General features: G+C 46.5%; 1 protein-coding gene across 1 annotated transcript in view; it reads right to left on the bottom strand.

The window, feature by feature from the left end:
• Nucleotides 1-21,975, bottom strand: part of VWA2 (von Willebrand factor A domain containing 2) — a 47,958-nt gene that overhangs the window by 25,284 nt on the left and 699 nt on the right. The window contains exons 2-5 of the mRNA XM_049103674.1: nt 13,844-13,905; nt 9,470-9,544; nt 7,776-7,909; nt 926-1,035 (exon numbers count right to left, since the gene is read on the bottom strand). Of these exons, the coding sequence (XP_048959631.1) occupies nt 926-1,035; nt 7,776-7,909; nt 9,470-9,544; nt 13,844-13,905 (381 nt within the window). The remainder of the gene's footprint in view (nt 1-925; nt 1,036-7,775; nt 7,910-9,469; nt 9,545-13,843; nt 13,906-21,975) is intronic.

The following is a 21,975-nucleotide window of genomic DNA, read 5'->3' as shown; positions in this document are numbered from 1 at the left end:
AGGGCACCCCTTGGCTGGGGGAAATAGCCTGAGATGAAGTCACTGGGGGTGCCCAGTGTGGGGATGCAGGCCTGTTGAGGGCACTGGCAGGCATAGAGAAGCCCGTGATGGGGAATAGGGCCACAGAGCCCAGGGCCTTCACCACTGGAGTTGGTGGCTGGCACCACAGACAGCAGTGGGACTTCAGCACAAAGGGTCCAGAGAGGATCCAGAGATCAGATGGCAAAGAATGGTATTCTTCTGTGTATGGTTTGTGAACATGTGTGTGTGAAGCATGTGTATATAACACACTTTCATATGCATATAGATATGTGTATTCTACACACATATATAATGTATACACAAAATATGTGTATATTCATATACATATTTGCATATACACACACATCAGCTGATTTGTAATGTGAATAAAATTATGACCCTACTAATACATAATTTATAGGGTGTGTACGTGTACGAGCACATAAGTAGCTATTCATCATTTTTAAAGCATTCTTAAAAACAGAGGGACACTTACTCTTTCTAGAAGACAGAAACGCAGCTCCAAGAGGTATGGTGAGCCGTCCTAGCTGCAGTGGTCACCAGGGAAAGAATCGGGAGAAAGAGCCAGCATTTTTCCCATCACCTCATGCTCTGGACTGGTCTTGACCTTCACTAGCACTCTGTCCCTGGTTAATTGACAACTCCACACAATAGTAACAGAAATACTTTCCTTTTTAACTTGCATGTAAGTTCCCATCTGGGACACTGTTATGTAATAATAAGGAGCACTCTTGGGAAGGGAATTCTCATTACTCTGGGGTGCACAGCTGGGGTTCTGGAGGCCAAACCACAGCCCTCTCTCAGGCCAGTCACACCCTTCCAGGGAGCGATGTTAAGAGCAGCTGGCTTCATCCTAACCGTGGTGGTATCTGATCATACATACTTGAAAACCATCCTCTTGATTTTTGCCTTCACTTCCTGTTGGGATGAAAATGAATCCAAGGGGAATTCCAGATGCGGAGCAGAACTGAACTGGATTGCCCCCACTCTGACCTGTAGTAGGAGACAGAGGGCCCAGGGGTCTGAGAGCAAGGCCAAGTCACAAACATGCTTAAGGGAAAACAGGGTGAAGAAAGGTTAATGACCCTGACCACCCACCCTGCCCCCTGCGGCCCACTCAACAAATACCAGTGCCAAGGCTTTCTCCAGTGTCCCTAAAAGAAGGTTCCAAAGATCAAGAGGAGCCTCTGGAAGGAAATGGTGAATCTGCCTGTGTGCTGTACTGACAACCACCAATTCAAACTTCTCAACCTACACACTCTGGCCACTCTCCCGGCTAGGTTGTGGGCCTCTTTAGGGCAGGGTCTCTGGTCACACTTGCAAAGGTCTCCCAGGTACAAGCACTGTTTTAAGCAACCTCACACCTTATTTCATTTAACCCACAGAAGCGCCATCGACACTCACTTGACTGCTGGAGAAACTAAAATAGAGAGAGGACACAGATCTGGCCCAGGGCTCATGAGGAGGAGAACTGGGCCACTGGCCTTCGTGCCTCACTAAGCCTCAGTTACACGGCTTGCCTTCTTAGCCAGCACGGGCCTTCAGCAGAATGCTGCCGACCCAACCAGTGGTGCCGCTAAAGTGAACCACAGCCTCCTTCACTGGTGGCTCACCACTGACCACAGGCACCACATGTGCATCCTTGGCTGGGCTGGGGCAGCTCTTCCGGGCCTGCTCCTGCCAGCTGGGGAAAGGCCAGCTCTCCAGACCAGAGTCATGCTGGAGGACAATCAACATCTTAACTTGTCACAAGCAATGCTGGAGCTGAAGTCCCTCCACAGGGGAAAGGGTCAGAGCCACGAGTGATTCCAAACAGACTTTGCATCCTCATTCAAGAGGCCATATGAGAAAATCTAATGCCCTCCAAAACTGGAGAAGGGAAACTGAACAAAGTCACTTTCTGGGCAGTTAGGACACTAGTATGACTCAAACAGAAAAAGCTATACACATATAGGCCTCCTCTTAAGGGCCCACACCCTGGACCCAATCACTGGTTCTCCAGAACCCCTGGAGAAACTGCATTCTTGGCAACTGTGCTCTTAACCAACCCCAATTCTGGCCAAGATTGCAAATAGGTCAAGTGATTCATAATTAAGCAATGAGGCTGTCTTTTACCTACTACTTGAATTCCTCCACTGCTGATCCCTGAACAGGCTTCAGAGACCCATCAAAGCACTCAGCCCCACCAAGCCAGCTGCATCTGCTCCCAATGAGCATGGCCCAACAGACCTTGCTTTAACAGGAAGTTCTGAGGATAAGCTGGTGAGCATCTTCAATAGGAGGAAATTTAAGTCTTAGTGGGGCATGTGTGGGACATTGGAAAACAGAGCAGAAGAGAAGCTCAGGAGATTCTGAGGAACAACCCTTTTGAAATCTCCCTCCAAGTTAGCTTATGACCAACGTAGCATCTCTAACTAGTGGGGGAAAAGATGGTCTGGTTAGTAAGTGATATTGGGACAACTGAACAGCCACCTACAAAAGAATAGAGGATCAATGACAACTGGATTCAGGATTTATGCATGAAAAAATGTAATTGTGGAAGTTCTAGAAGAAAACTTGAGAGAATTTCTTCCTAACTTTAAAGTGGATAAAGATCTCACTATGCCTTGAAATCCAGAAGCCATAAAGGACAAGGTTGACAAATCTGACTACATAAAGGAAAGTTCTGCAAGGAAAACATACCATAATGCCATCAAAAATGAAGACAAATGGAAAAGTTGTTGGCAACTCAAGTCAGAGGCACAGGGTTAGTTTTCCTTATATATAAAGAGTGTCTAGGGGAACCCTGGGTGGCACAGTGGTTTAGCGCCTGCCTTTGGCCCAGGGCGCGATCCTGGAGACCCGGGATCGAATCCCACGTCGGGCTCCCGGTGCATGGAGCCTGCTTCTCCCTCTGCCTATGTCTCTGCCTCTCTCTCTCTCTCTGTGTGTGACTATCATAAAAAAAAAAAAAAAAGAGTGTCTAGGAATTGATGTGTAAAAGACCAACACCACAATAGAAAAATGGGCAAAGGATATGAACAGTGGTCACACAGGAAATATAAATGACTCTTTAGTATGAGAAAAGATGCTTAACTGTACCACAGAGAGATGTAGCTAAAAGCTAAACACAATGTTTGCAGGGGCAACTAGCAAGTTCTCAAACATTGCTGGTAAAAACCTAAATGTCACTATCCATGGAGAGCAATTTTTCAATATTTATTGATAGTTAAAATCGCATAGGGCTACTGGGAATTTTTCCTACAGATATACTTCCATATATATGAGATAATGGGTTTACAAGCTCACAGTACATTTGTAATATCAAATGTCCATCAATAGGGGATTGGTTAATTAAACCTCAGTAAATCCTTAAGATAAAATGTTAATAAGCTGTAAAAAATGATACAGATCTACATTAATGCCTATGTTACCTATATACATAGATATGGAAAGACTTCCAAGATAATGTGAAGGGAAAAAGGTGAGGGACAGAACAGTGCATATAGCATGATATACTTCATACTTCTTGTGTTTGTGTGTAGCAGTTGCAGAAGGATGCTCAGGAAGGTAAATAGGGATAGGGTGCCTGAGTGGTGCAGTCGGTTACATGTCTAACTCTTGGTTTCAGATCAAGTCGTGATCTCAGGGTCATGCAATTGAGCCCAGAGTCGGGCTTCCATGCTTACCATGGAATCTACTTGACATGCTCTCTCTCTCTCTGCCCCTCCTCACCACTCATGCACTCTCTCTCTCTCTCTCAAAGAAATAATTGAATCTTTTTTCAAAAAAAAAAAAAAAGCAGGTAGGGAAACAGGGTAGATGGAAAAACACGTGTAGGAGCAACACTAGGCATTGAATGTGTTTTAGTTGAACCATGTAATGGATTACTTAGTTAAAAAAAAACTCCCTTGAGACCAGCAGCTGGGTGTATTTACTTGAATTAAACAGGAAGGATACAACTTCAAAACAAGATGGAAATAGCTTGAGTCAGTGGTTAAGGCACTTAATTTAATTAGTGGTTTGGGAGCAAAATAGTTGCCTTTTATCTTTGGTTTACTGTATGCTCAGGAGCGAGCCTGCCCAGATTTCTTACCACACTGTAATTGCTCTGCTGCAACCCTGTATTAGAGCCAGGAAGCAAACTTCTCAGCTTTTAATTGTTGGGAGGAAGACCTCAAACACCTCCAATCCACCTCAACAACAGAGCATCCATAACAAGCCTTAATTTACAGCAACTGGAAAACTAAAGTTTTAGAAAGCAAAATAAGGTGCAAATCAAATCCCTTGCACATGGGGGTAGAAGTAGTCACAGAAATGCAGCAGCAAAAGCATAAACCCTGAAGCACAAATCGGATGGAACCATCTGAAACAGCTCTCATGCAAACACCCTTTGTTACGTTCCAGCAAGTCTGAGTGGCTCGAGGTCCGGATGCTCACTTGCTCACTCAGAGCCCCCAACGCCTTTGCTCGGTGAGTCTTGCTGTGAGAAAGTTTGTCTCAGGTCAAGCTCAAATGTAACATCTCTGAACACCCAGATTCTATCTGAATGAAATAGAGCCACTCTGCACCCCCTTTCACCTGAACACGATCATCAGCTGCCCTCACGTATGGAGGTTTCCATGGCTCTCACCGTCCTGGCTCCTGGTGGTGGGTACCGTCTGGTTTGCCAGTATCTAACCTAAAACTCAGCCTCTAGAATATAATGGCACATTTTAGATGTAGTCTGGCAACACTGAGTTTTAATTCCCTGAACTTTGGGGACGTGTGGTTGACACAACTACACCAGCAATGGTTGGCACAAAGCAATAGTGCCAGCCATGAAGTTTTTTGTGTTGGTTTTCTTACCCTTTGGTAATCACCCACCCCTTACACACACACACACACACACACACACACACACAATGCCACTATTTGCCATGTGATAGGGTGTGAATTCTGAATGTCACCTCATCCTGACCCAGGGGCTACCCACTGGGAGGGACAAATGACCTAATGGAACAAGTCCTGAGCTCCAAGTCAAGAGCCCCCGTTCTTCTACTCTTTGCTGTTCCCTATGCCTGTGACCCCAGGCAGTTACTTAGCCTCTCTGAGCCTGTTTCTTTATCTGTGAAGTATTTCACCAATAATCCATACAGCTCTTATCTCTCAACCTACCATCTTCCTGGGCCTCTAGGCCACACATTTCAAGGACACATGACATCAGTGCCAACATCAACAAGACGTTTGATTTTAAGGGCCCTCCTCCACAAATAACTGATGAAACTTTCTGGGGGAATCATTTCCTTTTAAAAGCAGGACCCTGGGATGCTTGGGTGGCTCAGCAGTTGAATGTCTGCCTTTGGCTCAGGGCATGATCTCGGGGTCCTGGGATCAAGTACCACACATCAGGCTTCCTCCAAAGAGCCTGCTTCTTCCTCTGCCTATGTCTGCCTCTCTCCACGTCTCCCATGAATAAATAAATTAAATCTTAAAAAATAAAAATAAAATAAAAGCAGGACCCTGTGCAGAAGGTGGATCTCAGCAGTCCTTGGCCCTGGCCCTTTAGGGACCTGCGATGGGCTGACTTCATGATTGGAACTTCTGGGCTGCTCATGCCTAGATGGAATGGAATCTGCTACGGTGTCTTCAGATGGCCATTCCAGACTGCCTGCGGTCCAAAACAATGTGCTCACTCTCCCCAAATTACCTGCCATTCTGGAGAAAACTGGCTTTCATTTAAAGCCACTCTTGCTCTTAAATCTTAGAGGTTTTTCTGGGATTAACCCAGGAATGTCATCTTTGAAAACCACTTCCTTTTGCAACCTGTTCACAAGCAGGCTTTAATTCAAGTTTAAGTATGGCTTTTTCAGACCAAAATGCCCTTCTTAAATTTTGATTTTTGAGTAGGTTCACATGGTTCAAAATCCATCAAGTATAAAAATATATAAAATGGATGAATCCCCCCCTGGATTTGCATCCCACTGTTCATTCAGTTCCCACCCTCCCTATAAACAGCAAACCACTGGTCTTAGCCTTTTTTTTTTTAAGATCTTATTTATTTCTTCATGAGAGACACAGAGACAGAGGGAGAGACATAGGCAGAGGGAGAAGCAGGGTCTCTTCAGGGAACTTGTTGCAGGACTCGGTCCCAGGACCCTGGGATCACGCCCTGAGTCAAAGGCTGATGCTCAACCACTGAGCCACCCAGGTGCTCATACTCTTAACCTCTTTACTTCTCCAAGTACAAAAAGATTCTATTTACCTCCCTTTCTTTTTCATAAAAAAGTAAAACATTACACATACCACTTGCACCTTACTTTTTAATTCTCATCTGGGTTGGTGCCTTTCCATCTAAGAGAGCTTCCCCATCCACTTCATCCAGCTGCCCAGTGTTTCCCTTATGAGTGCACCATAATGAAATCACCTCTCCCTATGAATGGGTGTTTGGATAACCTGGAATCTTTTACGATGGTAAACAACACTGCAAGGAACAACTCTGTGTGTGAGTTATTTTGCATCTATCGGAGTATCTGCAGTATAGATTCCTTGGGGTAGAATTCCTGAGTCACAGCATCCAGGCCTTTCTAATTCCGACAGATACTGTTCGAGTCCCTTCCTAGAGGTTGCACCAGGTTACATACACCCCCACCATCAGTGTGTACCTGCTTTTCTACACATCTGCCAACGGGGTGTGTCACAAACCGGAACTTTGCTAACCCAGGAAGTGAAAATGGTATTTTGGTGGGAAATCTGCTGTTACACTGAGGGAGGATGGCCATCTTTGCAGATATCTAAAGGCCGTTTGTGTTTCAATGTCTAGAAACTGTGTTTGTTGCCCAATTTTTTTATTGGCTTGTCCCAAGCTACCCCTTTCAGCAGCAAGGGCCATGCCCAGCACATTCTGCAGCTATGTAAGAGCAGCTATCCAGAGCCAGGAAGAATAAGAAATGAAAAAACTAGCTGGATTCACTCAGGGAGCGGTAGTTCCTCTCAAGTGAACGTACAGGGTAGGAGCTGCACTTCACATTGAGACTCTCCTCTTCTGAGGTAGTTTTTGTCACTATGCTTTCTGTTTCTGACAGTTCGACAAACACCTATCTTTCTAGTGGGGAGCCCAGAAGGTGGCTCAGCCCATGACTCACAGGTGGCCAGATAACCTTTCCCTTCTGACTGCAAGGGATTGTCATGTGACCTACGCCTCCCCAGTGAGAGCCCTCCCTGGAACTTTCCACCACCTGGGCAGGGAAAGAAATCCACTTTCTTTTTACTGGGATCATTAGCTTGCAGGGTAGTACAGGGCAAATGTGCTATGTAAGGAAAGCCTTCTTGGGAAAGAAGCCAATCAAGGAATACAAAATTGAGGAGAAAAAGAGATGGAATAAGTCCTTGGCTCCTACAGGCTTGGAACTGAGACCCATCCCCTGGTCTTCCCATTCCACAAGCCAGTGACTGTCCTCTTCTATTTTTTTTTAAATATTTATTTATTTATTTATTTATTTATTTATTTATTTATTTATTTCAGAGACAGAGAGAGAGTGGGGTCATGTGTGAGCCAGGGAAGGGGCAGAGGGAGAGGAAGAATTCCCAGTTTCCCAGGCAGGGCTCGATCCTATAGACCCTGAGACCACGACCCAGGTGGAAATCAAGAGTTGGATGCCCAACCCACCGAGCAGCACAGGCACCCCGTAAATGTCCTCTTCTGCTTAGAACTGGATTTCTGTCACTTGCAACCAACAATGCCTTAATACAAAGATGACAAGACTTGCACTCACCCTCTCAGGGTTGATGTCCAGAGCGTCACAGACCATGATGGCAAAGTGCTTAGACCTTTCAAAGCTCCCCTTCCCGACACTGTGTGAGCCGTCTATCAGAAACAGGATGTCCACTGCAGCTGAGCACTGCATCACTAGGAAAGAGAAGAATACAGCGGGGGACAACCGGCTTCCCTGCCCCCTGGTCCCAGGAGGGTCTCCCTCCTGAAGCAGCGTGGAGGCAGAAACAACCTTGGGGTGGATCAGGCTGCTGCTCCTTGGGGCGCATGGGCAAAACTAACACAAGAGAAGGCCCCAGCCAGAGGCTGCCCTCGTCTGTGGCAGGAAGTGCGCTTCCCCCGATCCCCGCCCCCTGCACCCCCCCCCCCAAAAAAAGCACAATTACACAATGCTTGTGTGGAAGTCTTTGTAATACTTAGAAGAGTCTAATTCAACAATACCAATTGAGCCAGATGAGAGGAGGGGCTTCTGGACCAGTGAGGGATACTGAAGAGCCTTGGTCCCAGCCCTTGGGGGCCACAATTGAGTCCAGGATACAGCCAGATACCCTGGTACAGAAGGTGGCATTACCCCAGAGTTCAAGTGAGGAGAGCATTGACAGTGTCTTCCCAACATGCCATGCACTGCCTCTAGTACTTTATATATTCTCATTTAACTCTTATAACCACCCTAAGTAAATGGCTATTTAAAAAAAATTTTTAACAGGTTTATTGAGATACTATTCACATACTATAAAATCCATCTATTTAAAGTATATAATACAGGGGGCACCTGGGTGGCTTAGTTGGTTAAACATCTTTATTTCAGCTCCAGTCATGATCACAGCGTTGTGAAATCGAGCCCCGTGCTGGGCTCCGTGCTGAGTGTGGAGCCTGCTTGGGATTTTCTCTCTCCCTCTCCTTCTGCCCCTTCCCAATTTGTGCATGTATTCTCTCTCAAAAGATAAACAATTAAAAAATAATAAAATAAAATATATAATTCAGAGACTTTTAGTACATTTACAGATACATTCCATCCTTGACACAGGATTTAGAGCATTGTCTATCACCTCAAAAAGAAACCCTATACCCTTAAGCTATCAGCTCCCTAGCTCCCCACCCTTTTCCTAAATAGATGTATGGTTTTTATTCCCGGTGGACAGATGAGGAAAGGACACAGGGCAATTCAGTAACCTCCCTAAGGCCAAAGTACCAGTAAGTGATGGAACTGGGAAGTAAACCCAGGCTGTCCAGCTCCAGAATCCACAACCATCACCTCACCTGATGGAGAGTGGAAGTCAGAGTGGAAGGCACCACCCAAAAGGCAGTGACTGAGGGAGATTTCACCAGAGAGACAAGGAAGGGACATACAGGGTCTCTGGGAACAGGTTAGTGTGGCTTGAGCACACAGGGTAGATGCTGAAAAGGGTGGAAGAGGAAGAAACATGGTGGGAGATGAGGCTGGTTGGGGGGATGGTGGTCACATAGCAGAGGACTCCCAAGCAAGACCGAGAAATTTAGGAACAAGGATTTACCAAAGGTTTTCACCCAGAATGGAGACCTGGGTCAGGCCTGTTTGGGGAAAATGACTCTGCCACAGTGTGAAAGAAAGATAGGACTGGGGCAAGAACATTCTGGAATAACATGGTTTCCTTGGGGTCCATCATGCAGAGGGGAACATGGGAGTCTAGGCAGTTGAATAACACATGGCCTTACTTTTGCTGGCAGCTGAAATCTTCCCAATGGTCTCCCTGCTTACGTGGACTTCCTGAAGAGGATGAGATGGGAGTACTATGAGAGAAAACACCAGAAGCAATCATGACAAAGTCTTAGTCCGCATCATGTGACCAGAACCAACAGGTAGTAAAAGAGAAAACTGGAATGTGGAGGAATTTAATGATGTTGTCCCTCAAAAATTACCAGATAGATAGCATAAAGAAAACGCTCCAATTACTTCACTTCTATCAGGTCCCTTTGTATTTAAAGTTGGGTATTTTGAAGCAAAAAATTCAGAATATACATAGAGGGGAATACAGAGAGCCTGTGATTCTGATGAGTTTTGCCCCTGGCTAGGCATAATAATCGGGTGCCCCTCTGGCAGACAGCACATTGTCATAAAAATTAACCTTGGATATAAACATACAGTTCATAGACAAGCACAGGAGAAAATATCTGAACCCAAACAATGAGATACCCTTGTAACTGTGAAATTTAAATGATCGTCTTCTAAATTCAAATGTAATTGGGGAAAGATCAAATCAGGAAAAGCTTTCCCAGTGGTGGTACTGAAAACTGGTGCAACCCTTTTAGAAAACAGCCGGGCCGAACGAATTAAGAGTCATCAAGCTGCTTACAGCCTGTGCCCCCTGTAGTATCATACCTGGAAAAGGATTCAAAGGAAAACCAATCATAGAGAAGGGGAAAGGTATATTGGGACTCTCCTCTCAGGGTTACTTGTGATGGAGGAATGCTGGAGATAACAAATATCCAGAGAGACAGGGCTACGTGTAAGTGTTGATAAATGTGTTCAGTGCAATTAATATGAACAAGGCTAAGAAGTTTTGGGGTAGGAAGTTCATGAACGTGTCTTTCATTCTTTTATATGACTGATGTCCAGTAAAATTATAATGATGGTATATTTAAAAAATAAAGTCTGGGAGCTGGGGTGACATGCCAAGGAAGCCCCAGGATTGCTGAAGATGAGCCAATCATGATGGAAGTCCTGAAGGCCATGAGAGTGTCACCTTGAGGGCTATTTTGAAAAGCCAAGTACACATGGTTGAGGTCTAGTAGTAGAAGTCCACGTGCAGCTGCTTTCTAAATGCCAATGTGTGGTGGGTAAGCACTGAGGAAATAAAGTGAAGGGGGCAGAGCAGGGGAGCAAGCCAGGCAGGGGCAGATGAAGGAATATGAACATGGGAAACTGCTAGGGCCAGGGGGAGAGGGGACTGGCGGTGGGGAATTGCACCAAGCAGGCACCATTGGGCCCAAGGGGATTTATGACTGCCTGCCAGGGAAGTTATAAGGAGGGAGAAACCAAAGAAAAAGCCAAGGTCTGGGATGGGGATGCCTCTTGCTTTGCAGTACTCCTCCCTGCATCAGCCACCCCCAGGGCTGGCCCCAGCCCTATCTTTTCTGGCTCCTCTCCATTCACCACTCCCTGGGGCAAACTTAAAGTAGTTCCCAGTTCTCCCCACCTCACCTTCAAGTGGATGGTTTTTGCTCACCTGATGCCCCTGCCTCAACCTTGACTCACAGAGGATGGTTCTTGGCCAGAATGCTGAACCAGTAATTAGCCCCACAGACAAGAGCTGTCAGACCAATATCTTTCATGAGGTCTGGGAGAGTTGGCCACTGCGGTTTTGCCACCAGAGGCAGAAACAAGACAAACTACACATAAAGACAGTAGACTGAATTGCAGGGAGAAAAAAATTATCCCATTTGCATTTAAAAATGGCAGATGTTGGGACAGAGGCTGGGCAACACTTCAAAACCAGAAAATTCACTCAATAATTCAGCAAATTGGTCTTCCAGAAAACAGAAGCGCTGCTTCATTGCACTCAGAAAGCAGTAAGATCTTGCTGACTTGAGCCACCCACCAGCCCCCTCGGGCCCCCTCCTGTATAGGCCCAGGTGCTCTAGAAGTGCCCAAGGGCAGGAACACTTCCATCCATCCTCTGCAAAGCCTAGCCCAGCTCTCCATGCAAAGCAAGCACACTAAGGCTTCCCAAAGAAGTCCACGAATTACTGCAAAGGTTCCAGGAGCCAAGGAACCTCCAAGACCATCCAAAGAACAGAAAAACACTGTTCCTTTTTAAAAGTCTTATCAGCAAATTTCCCAGCTGAAGACCAGCCAGCAGCCTCCCCCCTGAGAGGAAGGAAGAGGAGCTCTGAGACCAGAGACCACTCACTGAAGAGGTTACCCAGCTAATGTGTGCTGTGCTGTGTGCTCAGCTGTTACGGCAGGTGCTAGGCTTCAGATGAGCCCTGCTTGTGCCTTGGGTGACGTCCCCACTGCTCTCCTGTGAAGTTACCTCAGGACTCTGCAGAGCTTGCCCCTGGAATAGGGGGCTGATGACTGGGTGACTCTTGCTTCCTCTTCTAACCAAAGCAGCTCAGCCTCTGGAGGCCATCTACCTGGGCGCCAGAACTTTAATCTCCTGCAGGGAGGGGTGGGCGCTAAGGACTGAGAATCACGAGTCTGGTCAAACCCTTTCACTTTACCGGTAAGAGAGCAGAGGCCTAGTCAGATGATTCCTGCACCTTCTCCTCCCCGCAGAGGAACCCAGAGTGGTGAGGCCAGCTGAGAAGTCGAGGCAGGTGTTTGTCCCAGCTCTGCTACCAATAGCTGTGTGACTCTGAGCAAGTCACAGGCATCACTGGGCCACCCCCACCTCATCTGTACAGCCCAGGGATGGTCATATCAAGTGCTCTGTAAACTGGATAGGGCTACAGGAGGTAAAGTTCTGCAATAAACTACAGCGGAACCTGGACTGTGCCTGAGCCTCAAGGACCTCATTCAGGTCCTGTCCCCAAACATATCTCATTGCCCCAGGCCCCTAACCCAGAAGCTACTATATTATTCCATCTATCCACATGGCTTAGAGAGGGGGTTGGGTGGGTTGAACAACCACCCACCTTCTCAGCCTCTCTCATGTCCCCAGACTCCAGGGAACAGGCAGGTGTTGACAGATTCAACATAGCAGAGAGTCTCACAGATCACAAGAGAATCCTGAGCCAGACTCAGATGGCCAGACAGGCTGTCCACTTGTTCTTACTTGTAGGACAACCTGTGAGACATTCTGATTCCTTTCTACCACCTCATTTTAACAAGGCTAGAACTTGGGAGGGGAGTAAAGACAAAGTTGATCTGCTCCATTATTCATTCATTAATCCACTTCTGGAGCACTTCTATGCACCAGGCCCAATGCTAGGTGCCAAGATTATATAGCAGCACATAAACAATATGCAAAATCTCTTTCTCATGGAGCTTATATCTGGTACAGAAGATGGATACTAAGTTTTTAAAAATTCACACAGAAGTAAACTCCTATCTGTGTTAAGTGTTACATAGCAGAGGTGCTCGGGGCTATAGGTATTAAGGGAACTGACCTGACCTGGGGAACCTGGAGGAGCTGTACTGGGTGCTGAAGTAGTTTACCAGGTGGCAGTGTTGGGTGAGGGGGTGATCCAGGCAGTGGGGTCACCTACTGAAAACCCCTAGGCAGGAAGGGAGCATGGCAGCTGGGCAGGATTAGGAGGAATGTGGGCTGTGGTGCAGAGGGAGAGGGTACCAGAGGGCACTAGAGGTGGTATGGGGTCAGATCAAGCAAGGTCTCTTAAGAGCAGTAGATACCATTTAAAAATTTTAAGCAAGGGGAGCCTGGGTGGCTCAGTCGGTTAAGCATCTGCCTTCAGCTCAGGTCATGATCCTGGAGTCTTGGGATCAAGCCCACATCAGGCTCCCTGATCAGCAGCAAGCCTGCTTCTCTTTTCCCTCTGAGCCTCCCCGCTCCTGCTCTCTCTCTCTGTGACTCTCAAATAAACTAAAAAAAAAAAAAAAAAAAAAAAAAAAAAAAATTTAGGCAAGGGCTAGTAGGAGTGGAGAGGGGTCCTGGTATGATCAGATTTGCCTTTTGGTTTTTTCATTTTTGTTTTTTTAAAAGATTTTTTTATTTTAGAGAAAGAGAGTGAGAGGGGGTGGGGGTAGAGGGAGAGTATCTCCAGCAGACTCTGGAGTGCAGAGTCCAACGTGGGGCTTGATCTCATGACCCTGAGATAACTGGAGCCAAAATCAAGAGTCAGATGTCTAATCAACTGAGCCATCCTGATGCACCCCAGATTTGCATTTTGAAAGGACTGTTCTGTGGACAATGGGCTGGAGTGAAACCAGATGGAGGTAGGGAGATCAATCAGGAGACTACTGCAGTGATCCAATCATGAAACAATGGGGCTCACACTAGGCAGGTGGCCATGGAGTAGGGAGTTGCAGATGTATTTGAGAAGTTAAAATACTCTAGAAGTTAAAATCAACAGAATGTAAAGCAAACCAAATGCCACAACACCTTACCCCTGACCAAAAAAACTTACCTCCAGAAAACAGGAAAACGAAGAGAACTTCCAGCCATGGGACAGAGGGCATGTTGGTACAACTACAGGGCAGGAAAAAAGCATCAGCAATTAGTTCTGTTCACCCCAAGTCACCCCCAAATAAAAGGACAGCTACTCAGCCTTTCCCAGGCACAAAGATGACCCTACAGGCTCCTCCTTGCCACAAAAACTATATTAGCCATGAAAAGACCCAAACTCCCTAAAAGTCATGGGAGACTTTACTCCAATGATTTTGCTTTCAAAGGACAGTCTAACATCTTCCCTAGACACCTAACCGCTCCCCGCCCCCACCCCCCAACCCCTGCAGGTCCTTCATAGACTCCAGGAAGCTATGCTCTGCCCAAGGTCGAGTCCTCAGCCAGGCCCTGACCAGCCACATGACCTTAAGTCTCTCCCTCTCAATGCCTCTGTTTCTTATGAGGAGTTAGAGAGATTGAAGATTTGATTTCCAATGTCCTCATTTTCTGAAATGTTCTAGCAAGGTGATGAAGCCTCCACTTTCTAAGTTATTTATAAAAAGCAGTGTGGCTAAGGAAGCCAACAAAAGAGGTTTTTTTATTATTATTATTATTGCCTAATAACGCTTACAGTATAGGTAACATTCAGTTCCATGGAGCCTGATAACAATTTTTGAAGGAGATAGGGGTGGAAAGTAAGAGCTTTTAATAAGAACTATAGACAAGGGATCCCTGGGTGGCACAGCGGTTTAGCGCCTGCCTTTGGCCCAGGGCACGATCCTGGAGACCCAGGATCGAATCCCACGTTGGGCTCCTGGTGCATGGAGCCTGCTTCTCCCTCTGCCTGTGTCTCTGCCTCCCTCTCTCTCTCTCTGTGACTATCATAAATAAATAAAAATTTTAAAAATTTTATTAAAAAAAAAGAACTATAGATAATAACTTTGATTCTGTAAGAGCACATACATGAGATATACTTCTAATTTTAGCTGTGAAATGGATCATTCATTATCTTTTTGACCACAAAGATATGATGTACAATTCAGATGCTCTTACACATTAGCAAGTATACTAGCAAGTAGTATAAGAACTGAAAGGATCACAAAGAATGAAATTTAGACTTTTTTTCCCCAATACAATTTAGCAGGGAAAAATCTGAAACTACCTGAAGGTTCTAGAAATTATTATTATTATTATTATTATTATTATTATTATTATTTGCCTATTGGGATCTAATACATTCAATGTCTCACCCTCCACATTAAACCTGTTAAAAAAAAAAAAAAAAGATGTGAAAGAGCAAGGCCATAGATAGGTCTGACTGAAGTTTCTTTCTGTTAAACACATAATGCTGACACTCACTCAGGAGACAATTCCAAAGAGAAAAATCCTAGGTACAGACATGGAAAGGGAAACACTGCAGGGTCCCCCCAGGTGCCTCCTCACAGCGGAGGGTGAGGTGGTGGGTCACAGGGTGGAGTATTCAGGGGGCAGCCTGGGGCAGAGAAACTCATTTCTATCTGATGTACCCAAATCAGAAAGTCCCTGTAGGGATCCCTGGGTGGTGCAGCGGTTTAGCGCCTGCCTTTGGCCCAGGGCGCGATCCTGGAGACCCGGGATCAAATCCCACGTCGGGCTCCCGGTGCATGGAGCCTGCTTCTCCCTCTGCCTGTGTCTCTGCCTTTCTCTCTCTCTGTGTGACTATCATAAATAAATAAATAAAAATATATATATAGAAAGTCCCTGTAAACTTTTTTTTTTTAAGATTTATTTATTCATGAGAGCCACACGGAGAGAGGCAGAGACACAGGCAGAGGGAGAAACAGTCTCCCTGAGGGGAGCCTGGAAGTAGGACTCAATCCTAGGACCCCGGGATCACGACCTGAGCTGAAGGCAGATGCTCAACCACTAAGTCACCCAGGTGTCCCTCCCTGTAACCTCTTAAGTAAACAGCGCTCTCCTGAATCTAAGAATGTGGCTGGCTAGGCTGGGGCGCCAAGTTTTCATTGATGTATCTTGGGTCTTGGAACTTCCACATCTCCACTGGCTGACGTCACTTATCCAAAATGTAGGGTAAGAGTTTCCTGCTCATCCTCAGTAGCTCACCAAAGTGCCTTTAACATACCCTGCACTAAAATGAATCCTGCTGTCAGACACACTCCACTGTCTCTGCTGGGGCATTGAGAACACGTCTCCCAGCTGCAGCAACAAAACAGAACGTGAGTCCTCACTGAGAGGGTTCTGAGCAGGCTGGGAGCAAGGGCTGCCTTGGAAATCAAAATTCTCCAAGAAATGTAGATTCTCTTGCAAGAAAGTTTAAAATGACCCAGCTCGTGTTCCTATCAGGTGCTACTGCCAGACGTACTTGGAACTGCAGGAAATTTGAATAAACGGTGGGCAGTGCTTCAAGGGACAGCACTGACCCCTCAGGCCTGCGTTCCTTCTCTCAGGAAGCAGGCTCTGGGGACCGAGAGGGTCATGACAAGGTGTGGAAGGGGAAGCTCAGAGTGAATGAGCTGGACACACCTGAGAGATGACAGGAGGGTCACAGAGGCACACAAGTGCCAGTGTGCATGTGTTGGGGGCAGTCCCTGACAGTCACACACCTTGGGTCTCCAGCTCCTAATCCAGCATGCTTGCCTTGGACCATGCCGCTTCTGGCTCTGAGGTCAGCTCTGGGACCCTGAGCCCCCGCTCAGAACTCCATCCAGGCAGAAAAGGCACACCTGCAGGTGACTAGGCCAGGGAGGGGCTGCACCCGGAGTCCGGGAACCCCACTTCTCATGGGGTGACATGGATGCCTTGTTTACAACACAAGGAGGCTGGGCCGGATGCTGCTAAGGTGGCCTCTGGTGGCAAATATCTCCATCGGGGACCTATGATGGTCAGACCTTACTCTACTCTATTCAGCTTCTTGGATTGCAAACATTTCTGAAACAAAGTAGATCAGACGTCCCAATCAGCTGATAGTCTTTGTGCCTCAAATGACCGTGAGGCTCACATCTTCCCCTAATCTAAGTGGCCAGTGGAGAGTGAATATTAGAAAAGCAAGAGAGTCAGGAGCTCTCACAGAGGTAAAGATGGACAGAGAGGATACAGGTGGTGTGGCTGACGCAGTTCCTGTTACCTTCCCACCCGGCACATGCCAGCAAGACAGACCTTCCCTTTCCCCCAAAACACCTTTCCTTTCCTCTCACTCCAAACAACAGATGAAGGACAAGTTCCTGGCAGGGTTAAGGCTTGGGGACAAGAGACAGTGCAATGCTGTCCAGTCCTTAGGCTCAGGATGATTTCTAGGGCCACAGCTCTGACCCTGGGCACATGCAGGATTCTGAGGCCAATCGATTTTTTTTTTAAATAAAAGCAGGATTCTAGCAGCCTCCCCAGGCTGCCATGAAGTATCAAAGGTTCCTAATGCAGAGTAAGGCACTCAGGAAACATGGTGTCCCCTCCCTCTGCTATGAAACAAACCAAAGCAACTCCGTCTTGCTCTTATGTGCCTCTGCATGCCCAGGTGAATTTTTTTTTTTTTCGGAATCTTCTAAGTGTCTGCTCATTAAAACAAAATTTATGTTGGCGATCTGCAAATCAATGCAAGAAGTCAAATGCCCCCCGATATGTGTGTAGACCAGATGGTGCTGGCTCTGGGACCTCAGCACCACCTCCCTCCCGTGTGCCCACAGCACGGCCCGTCATCTCACACAGCCCACCCTGAAACTGCCTGCTTATATGTTTATCTCGCCTGCCAGGTGGCAAAAGCCTCAGGGACTGAATTGTGGTCTCTGCTGGAGCTCCAGCCGCCTGCGCTTGTCTGGCACACAGTAGGTGAGATGTGTGCTTGCTGGGTAAACTACACACCAGCACGCCTACTTCCAGACGAATCTTTGTGCTCACTACACTCACTGCATTCTTTTTTTATGCCAAGATAAATGAAATGAATGCCACTTTGGTGCTGGTGAAGTATTAATAGCACTCTTTGCTGTCTGTTCCCACCCATCATCTAAAAACATTCAGTCTACCCCCATACCAAAACCTGCTTGCAATACTAATTCCACATGCTAAACACAACCTTGCATCTAAAAACTTTTTTTTTAAGGATGAATTTCATAGTAAAAATCCAACAGCTACTACCATCTAGTGAGCAGTAAAAATACCATGTGTCTAACACCAGGGTCCATACTGCTGCATAGTTTTGCTATTAATCCTTGCAGTCAACCAGTAAGAGTGTTATCCCCAAATTACAGATGAAAAAACTGAGGCACAGAAAAGTTGTTTTGCCCCAGGTTACACAGCTCATCAGTGGATCATTTTCCCTTCTGGCCTCCCAGTGATCTGTTCAACCCATCCCCTTCCTGATTCTGGGAGATTAAAGTAGAGGAACAGGAGCATAATTAAAAATCTGCCACCTGAATCTGCCCTTTGGCAGTTTTCCACAAGCTAATATCTGCCAGCAACTCCCACACTCAGCACACAATGTGAAAAGATTTCCAGAACTCTTTGCATTCTTGTACACAGTAGTCAGGAGTGGTCTGCAACCTAGGGCAGAAACAATCATTAGTTCCCAAGTAAGCCTTGTCAAGCCTTTTCCATTGCAAACACCTCACTCCTCATTTGTTCCTTTTTGTCATATTACTCATGTTAATCCCACATTATTCCTGGCTCCTGGGGCCCTCACACATGGGCCCAGCAGCTCTTCACCCCCTTGCCCTCCCTCTTCTGGTTCCACGCAGCAGCCCCCAGCACTGAGGGCAGAAGGTAAGTCAGGTTGGTTGCAGGGCTCCACAAAACACAGGGATTACACTTGCCATAATACAGGAAGAAACAAAGGCAAAAAAAAAAAAAAAAAAAAAAAAAAAGGCTACTTTTGAAAAAGAAGAGCCAGATTGGCAAGAGTTGAAGGCAGTTTTGCAGGACAATGCCTGCCTTTTCCTCTATGATTGGAAATGAAATAAGTTCGAGGTGTAAAAGGAAACCACCTCCACCTCCTTACAAAATGCAATGCCAACCCCAAAATATTAGATTAGCCTCTGGCAGCCTCCTCTCAATCAGTTAGATGGAAATCTGAGCCCTTTACAAGAACAGGCAACACCTGAACAGACAGACTTTAAAATCGGAGGTAAAAGCATCAAGCTAGGAAGCCCCTGCTGTCTTTCACTATAATACTCAGCTGCCTTGGCCTTTTGGCAAAACACTTGGTTCAGCCCAGGGACTCGGACCACATGTTTCTAGGTTGATAGAGCAGAGGGAGCGTATTGAAAGCTGCTCAGGAAAAGTCATGCTCCCTCTAAAAGAATCACAAATTATTAGAATCCAACAGTTGGAAAACCAGAAGCCAGCACCAAGGGATGAATGATGTGCTGCACGGATTCCCTGGTCAGACAGGCATGAATCTCAGGGCTCCCTACTCTCGACACACCTGCTGGGAGACATTTGTAGCCAAGAGGGATTCTGATGTTTGCTCTGATGATATTTGAAAACCCCCTAAGACCCAAGTTCATTGGATTTTGGGAAGCAGGAGTATAAGAGAATGCACATAGGACTATAAGTCCAGAGACAGAATTCCAGACTAGTTCTGCTTTTGACTACCTGGGTGACTGCAAAAGGAACAGCTTCCCTGGTCTCGGGGTCATTCATCTAGCAACTGGGGTGAATCTCAGTTTCACAAACTCTGGAACTCAGGCCGCGCTGTATAACGATCCAGTGAAACAGGATGTGAACATCCCTCCTAATGGTAAAACACTTTCTAGGGACACTTGAGTGGCTCAGCGGTTGACTGTCTGCCTTCGGCTCGGGGCATGATCCCCGGGTCCTGGGATCCAGTCCTGCATCAGGCTCCCCACAGGGAGCCTGGTTCTCCCTCTGCCTGTGTCTCTGCCTCTCTCTGTGTGTCTCTCATGAATAAATAAATAAAATCTTTAAAAATAAATAAAATAAAATCTTTAATATAAAACCCTTTCTACATGTACAATGTTAAAGAATGGTCATGACATTTAATAGATTAATACCTATAACCCCATAGAGCAGACATGATCATTCCTAATTTTATACATAAGAAAATGGTCTCATAGAAGTTGAGACCCAAGGTTGAAGAGCTGGTGAACCACAAGTCTGGAATCCAGCCCAGGTCTTCTGACATGGGCAGCCTGGCTGTGCAAGAAACATGCAGTAAACAGAAGTGCAAAGAGCAATAGGGCATTGGAAAGCCCAGACATGAGCCTCTCAGTAAATTCCTTCACCTCAGTCTTTCAATTTCCTTCCCTCAATAGTGGGGGTGACAACATCCATCCTATTTACCCAAGAAGGATGCCAGGATCACATGAGACCACAGTGCAAAAGTGTCCTGGGTGAGGCCAAAGTTTCCTAAATGGAGAGTAAGGAAACCCAGTAGAAGAGAAGGGACTCAGATCAGGAAAGGGAATGAAGGATCCAAAAGAGTAATCACATTGAGGGCAGGGCCACAGGTAAGCCTGTGGGTAAGGACGGAAGAGGTCTGGAGCTGTCTACAAAATGAAGGGTAAACTAAAGAAAGGGGACCTCCAGTGCATTCAGGTGTCCCAGGGAGCTGGCCTTGGGTGATGCTGCAGCAGGGGCTGGAAAGGCCTCCCTCCCCCTCGTGCAGCATCCCCGGGAAACCTACATGAGCCTTGCGGATGATGGGAGGGGTTTATTTTATTTGGAAAAATAAATTCCTTGTAGGATAAAATTAAAAGTTGGGATGAAAATTTAAAATTTTGTTGCATTCCTCCTGATGAAAATTCTTCTTAAACTGAATCTGTGTAGTGCAGAAGCACAAACGTTTGAGGACAACTGCTCTAAAACATCTCACAGTGTTCCTGACCCTTCCAACGATATAAGAATTTCACTTCCTCAACAAAAACTATAAAGCATCTGCCCTGTGCCCAGCACCTTGTCAGGTATTGGGGGCACAATGAAAATACTCTGCAAGATACACACAAGATGGGGGCACTAGTAACAAAGGCTCTTTATTTACACCAGGTTATCCCAAATGTCATCATTTGCCAATTAATGACTGTGCCATTTATACAGCTCATTAAAAACCTAGGAGTCTGGGTTCCTGGGGTGTCTTTTGCCCTCTCGAGGTCTGTTTCCTCATCTGTAAGAATATGGGCATCTATGATTCACTTCGAAGGGGACCAGAGCCTCTGGGGGGAAGGGGGCAGTTACTCCAAGCTTTGGATGGTAGGCCAAAAACTAGATTTAAAGAAAAATAGGTCACTGATGGTTTTCAAACAGGTGTGATGAAGGAATTCCCTTGTCTCTTCCCTAGGATTTGTCTGGGGACCTTGTCTGGAAAATTCTTACACCATCAAGAGACAGTTCTGGGTTGGATTTCTACAAAAGAAGAGTTAAGGACCATATCCTAGGTGAAGAACAGCCCATGGAGCCTTGTGCCTCCATCAGCAACAAGAAGAGAATGGCTGTAGGCTGGCTGCTGAAAGCCAACAGCACTAAACAAATTCACTCACATGGCCTTTGCCAACTGCAGTGGTACCTCTCTGACTTTTCTGACTTGTTCCTACTCTTTTCTGACTCTTTCCTCAACAAATGCACATTTCTTACTATAATGCCACAACGGAAGCCAGACAGACTTTGAATTTTTACATCTGAAATTATAAAACATTTAAAGGTGGGGGGGGGGAGGATTGTTTAATTAGAGAACCTCAAAATTTGAAAGTCATACAGGTTCTGATTATTCAGTTCCAAGACACCAAACACACTGCAGGTGTCCCCACTGAAAGGCCCCTCTTGGCTGGAGAGCCACAGATTCCACAGGGGCAGGAAGGTGCCTCCTCCCTTTTCTGCCTGGGTACCCATTAGTTTTTTAAATCAATGCCACCTGGCAAGTTTCAAAGGTGCAATTCTGAGGCCCTCCGTGTACTCTCCCAGCAGGTGGCCAAGCGCCCAGGCCCCAAGGAGGAGGAATGCAGGAAGGGGTGGGGGTGGGGGATCCCCCGTGATGCGGAATCACCAGGAGTACAGATCCCCCAGCCTCCCCATGCCCAGGGGCAAGTGGCTTTGGACGGCCCTTCTAGGGCTCTTCTTGCAGAGGCTTCGCTGGGGCGGGGGGAGAGGGGGGGGACTCCACTGCTGAGAAAACCGCACAGGAGTCCCCTTAACGGCAGCACACGCCCTGAG

Source organism: Canis lupus, chromosome 28 (genome assembly GCF_003254725.2).
Source record: "Canis lupus dingo isolate Sandy chromosome 28, ASM325472v2, whole genome shotgun sequence".
Classification (NCBI taxonomy): Eukaryota; Metazoa; Chordata; class Mammalia; order Carnivora; family Canidae; genus Canis; species Canis lupus.
This window is presented reverse-complemented; position numbering and strand designations above follow the sequence as displayed.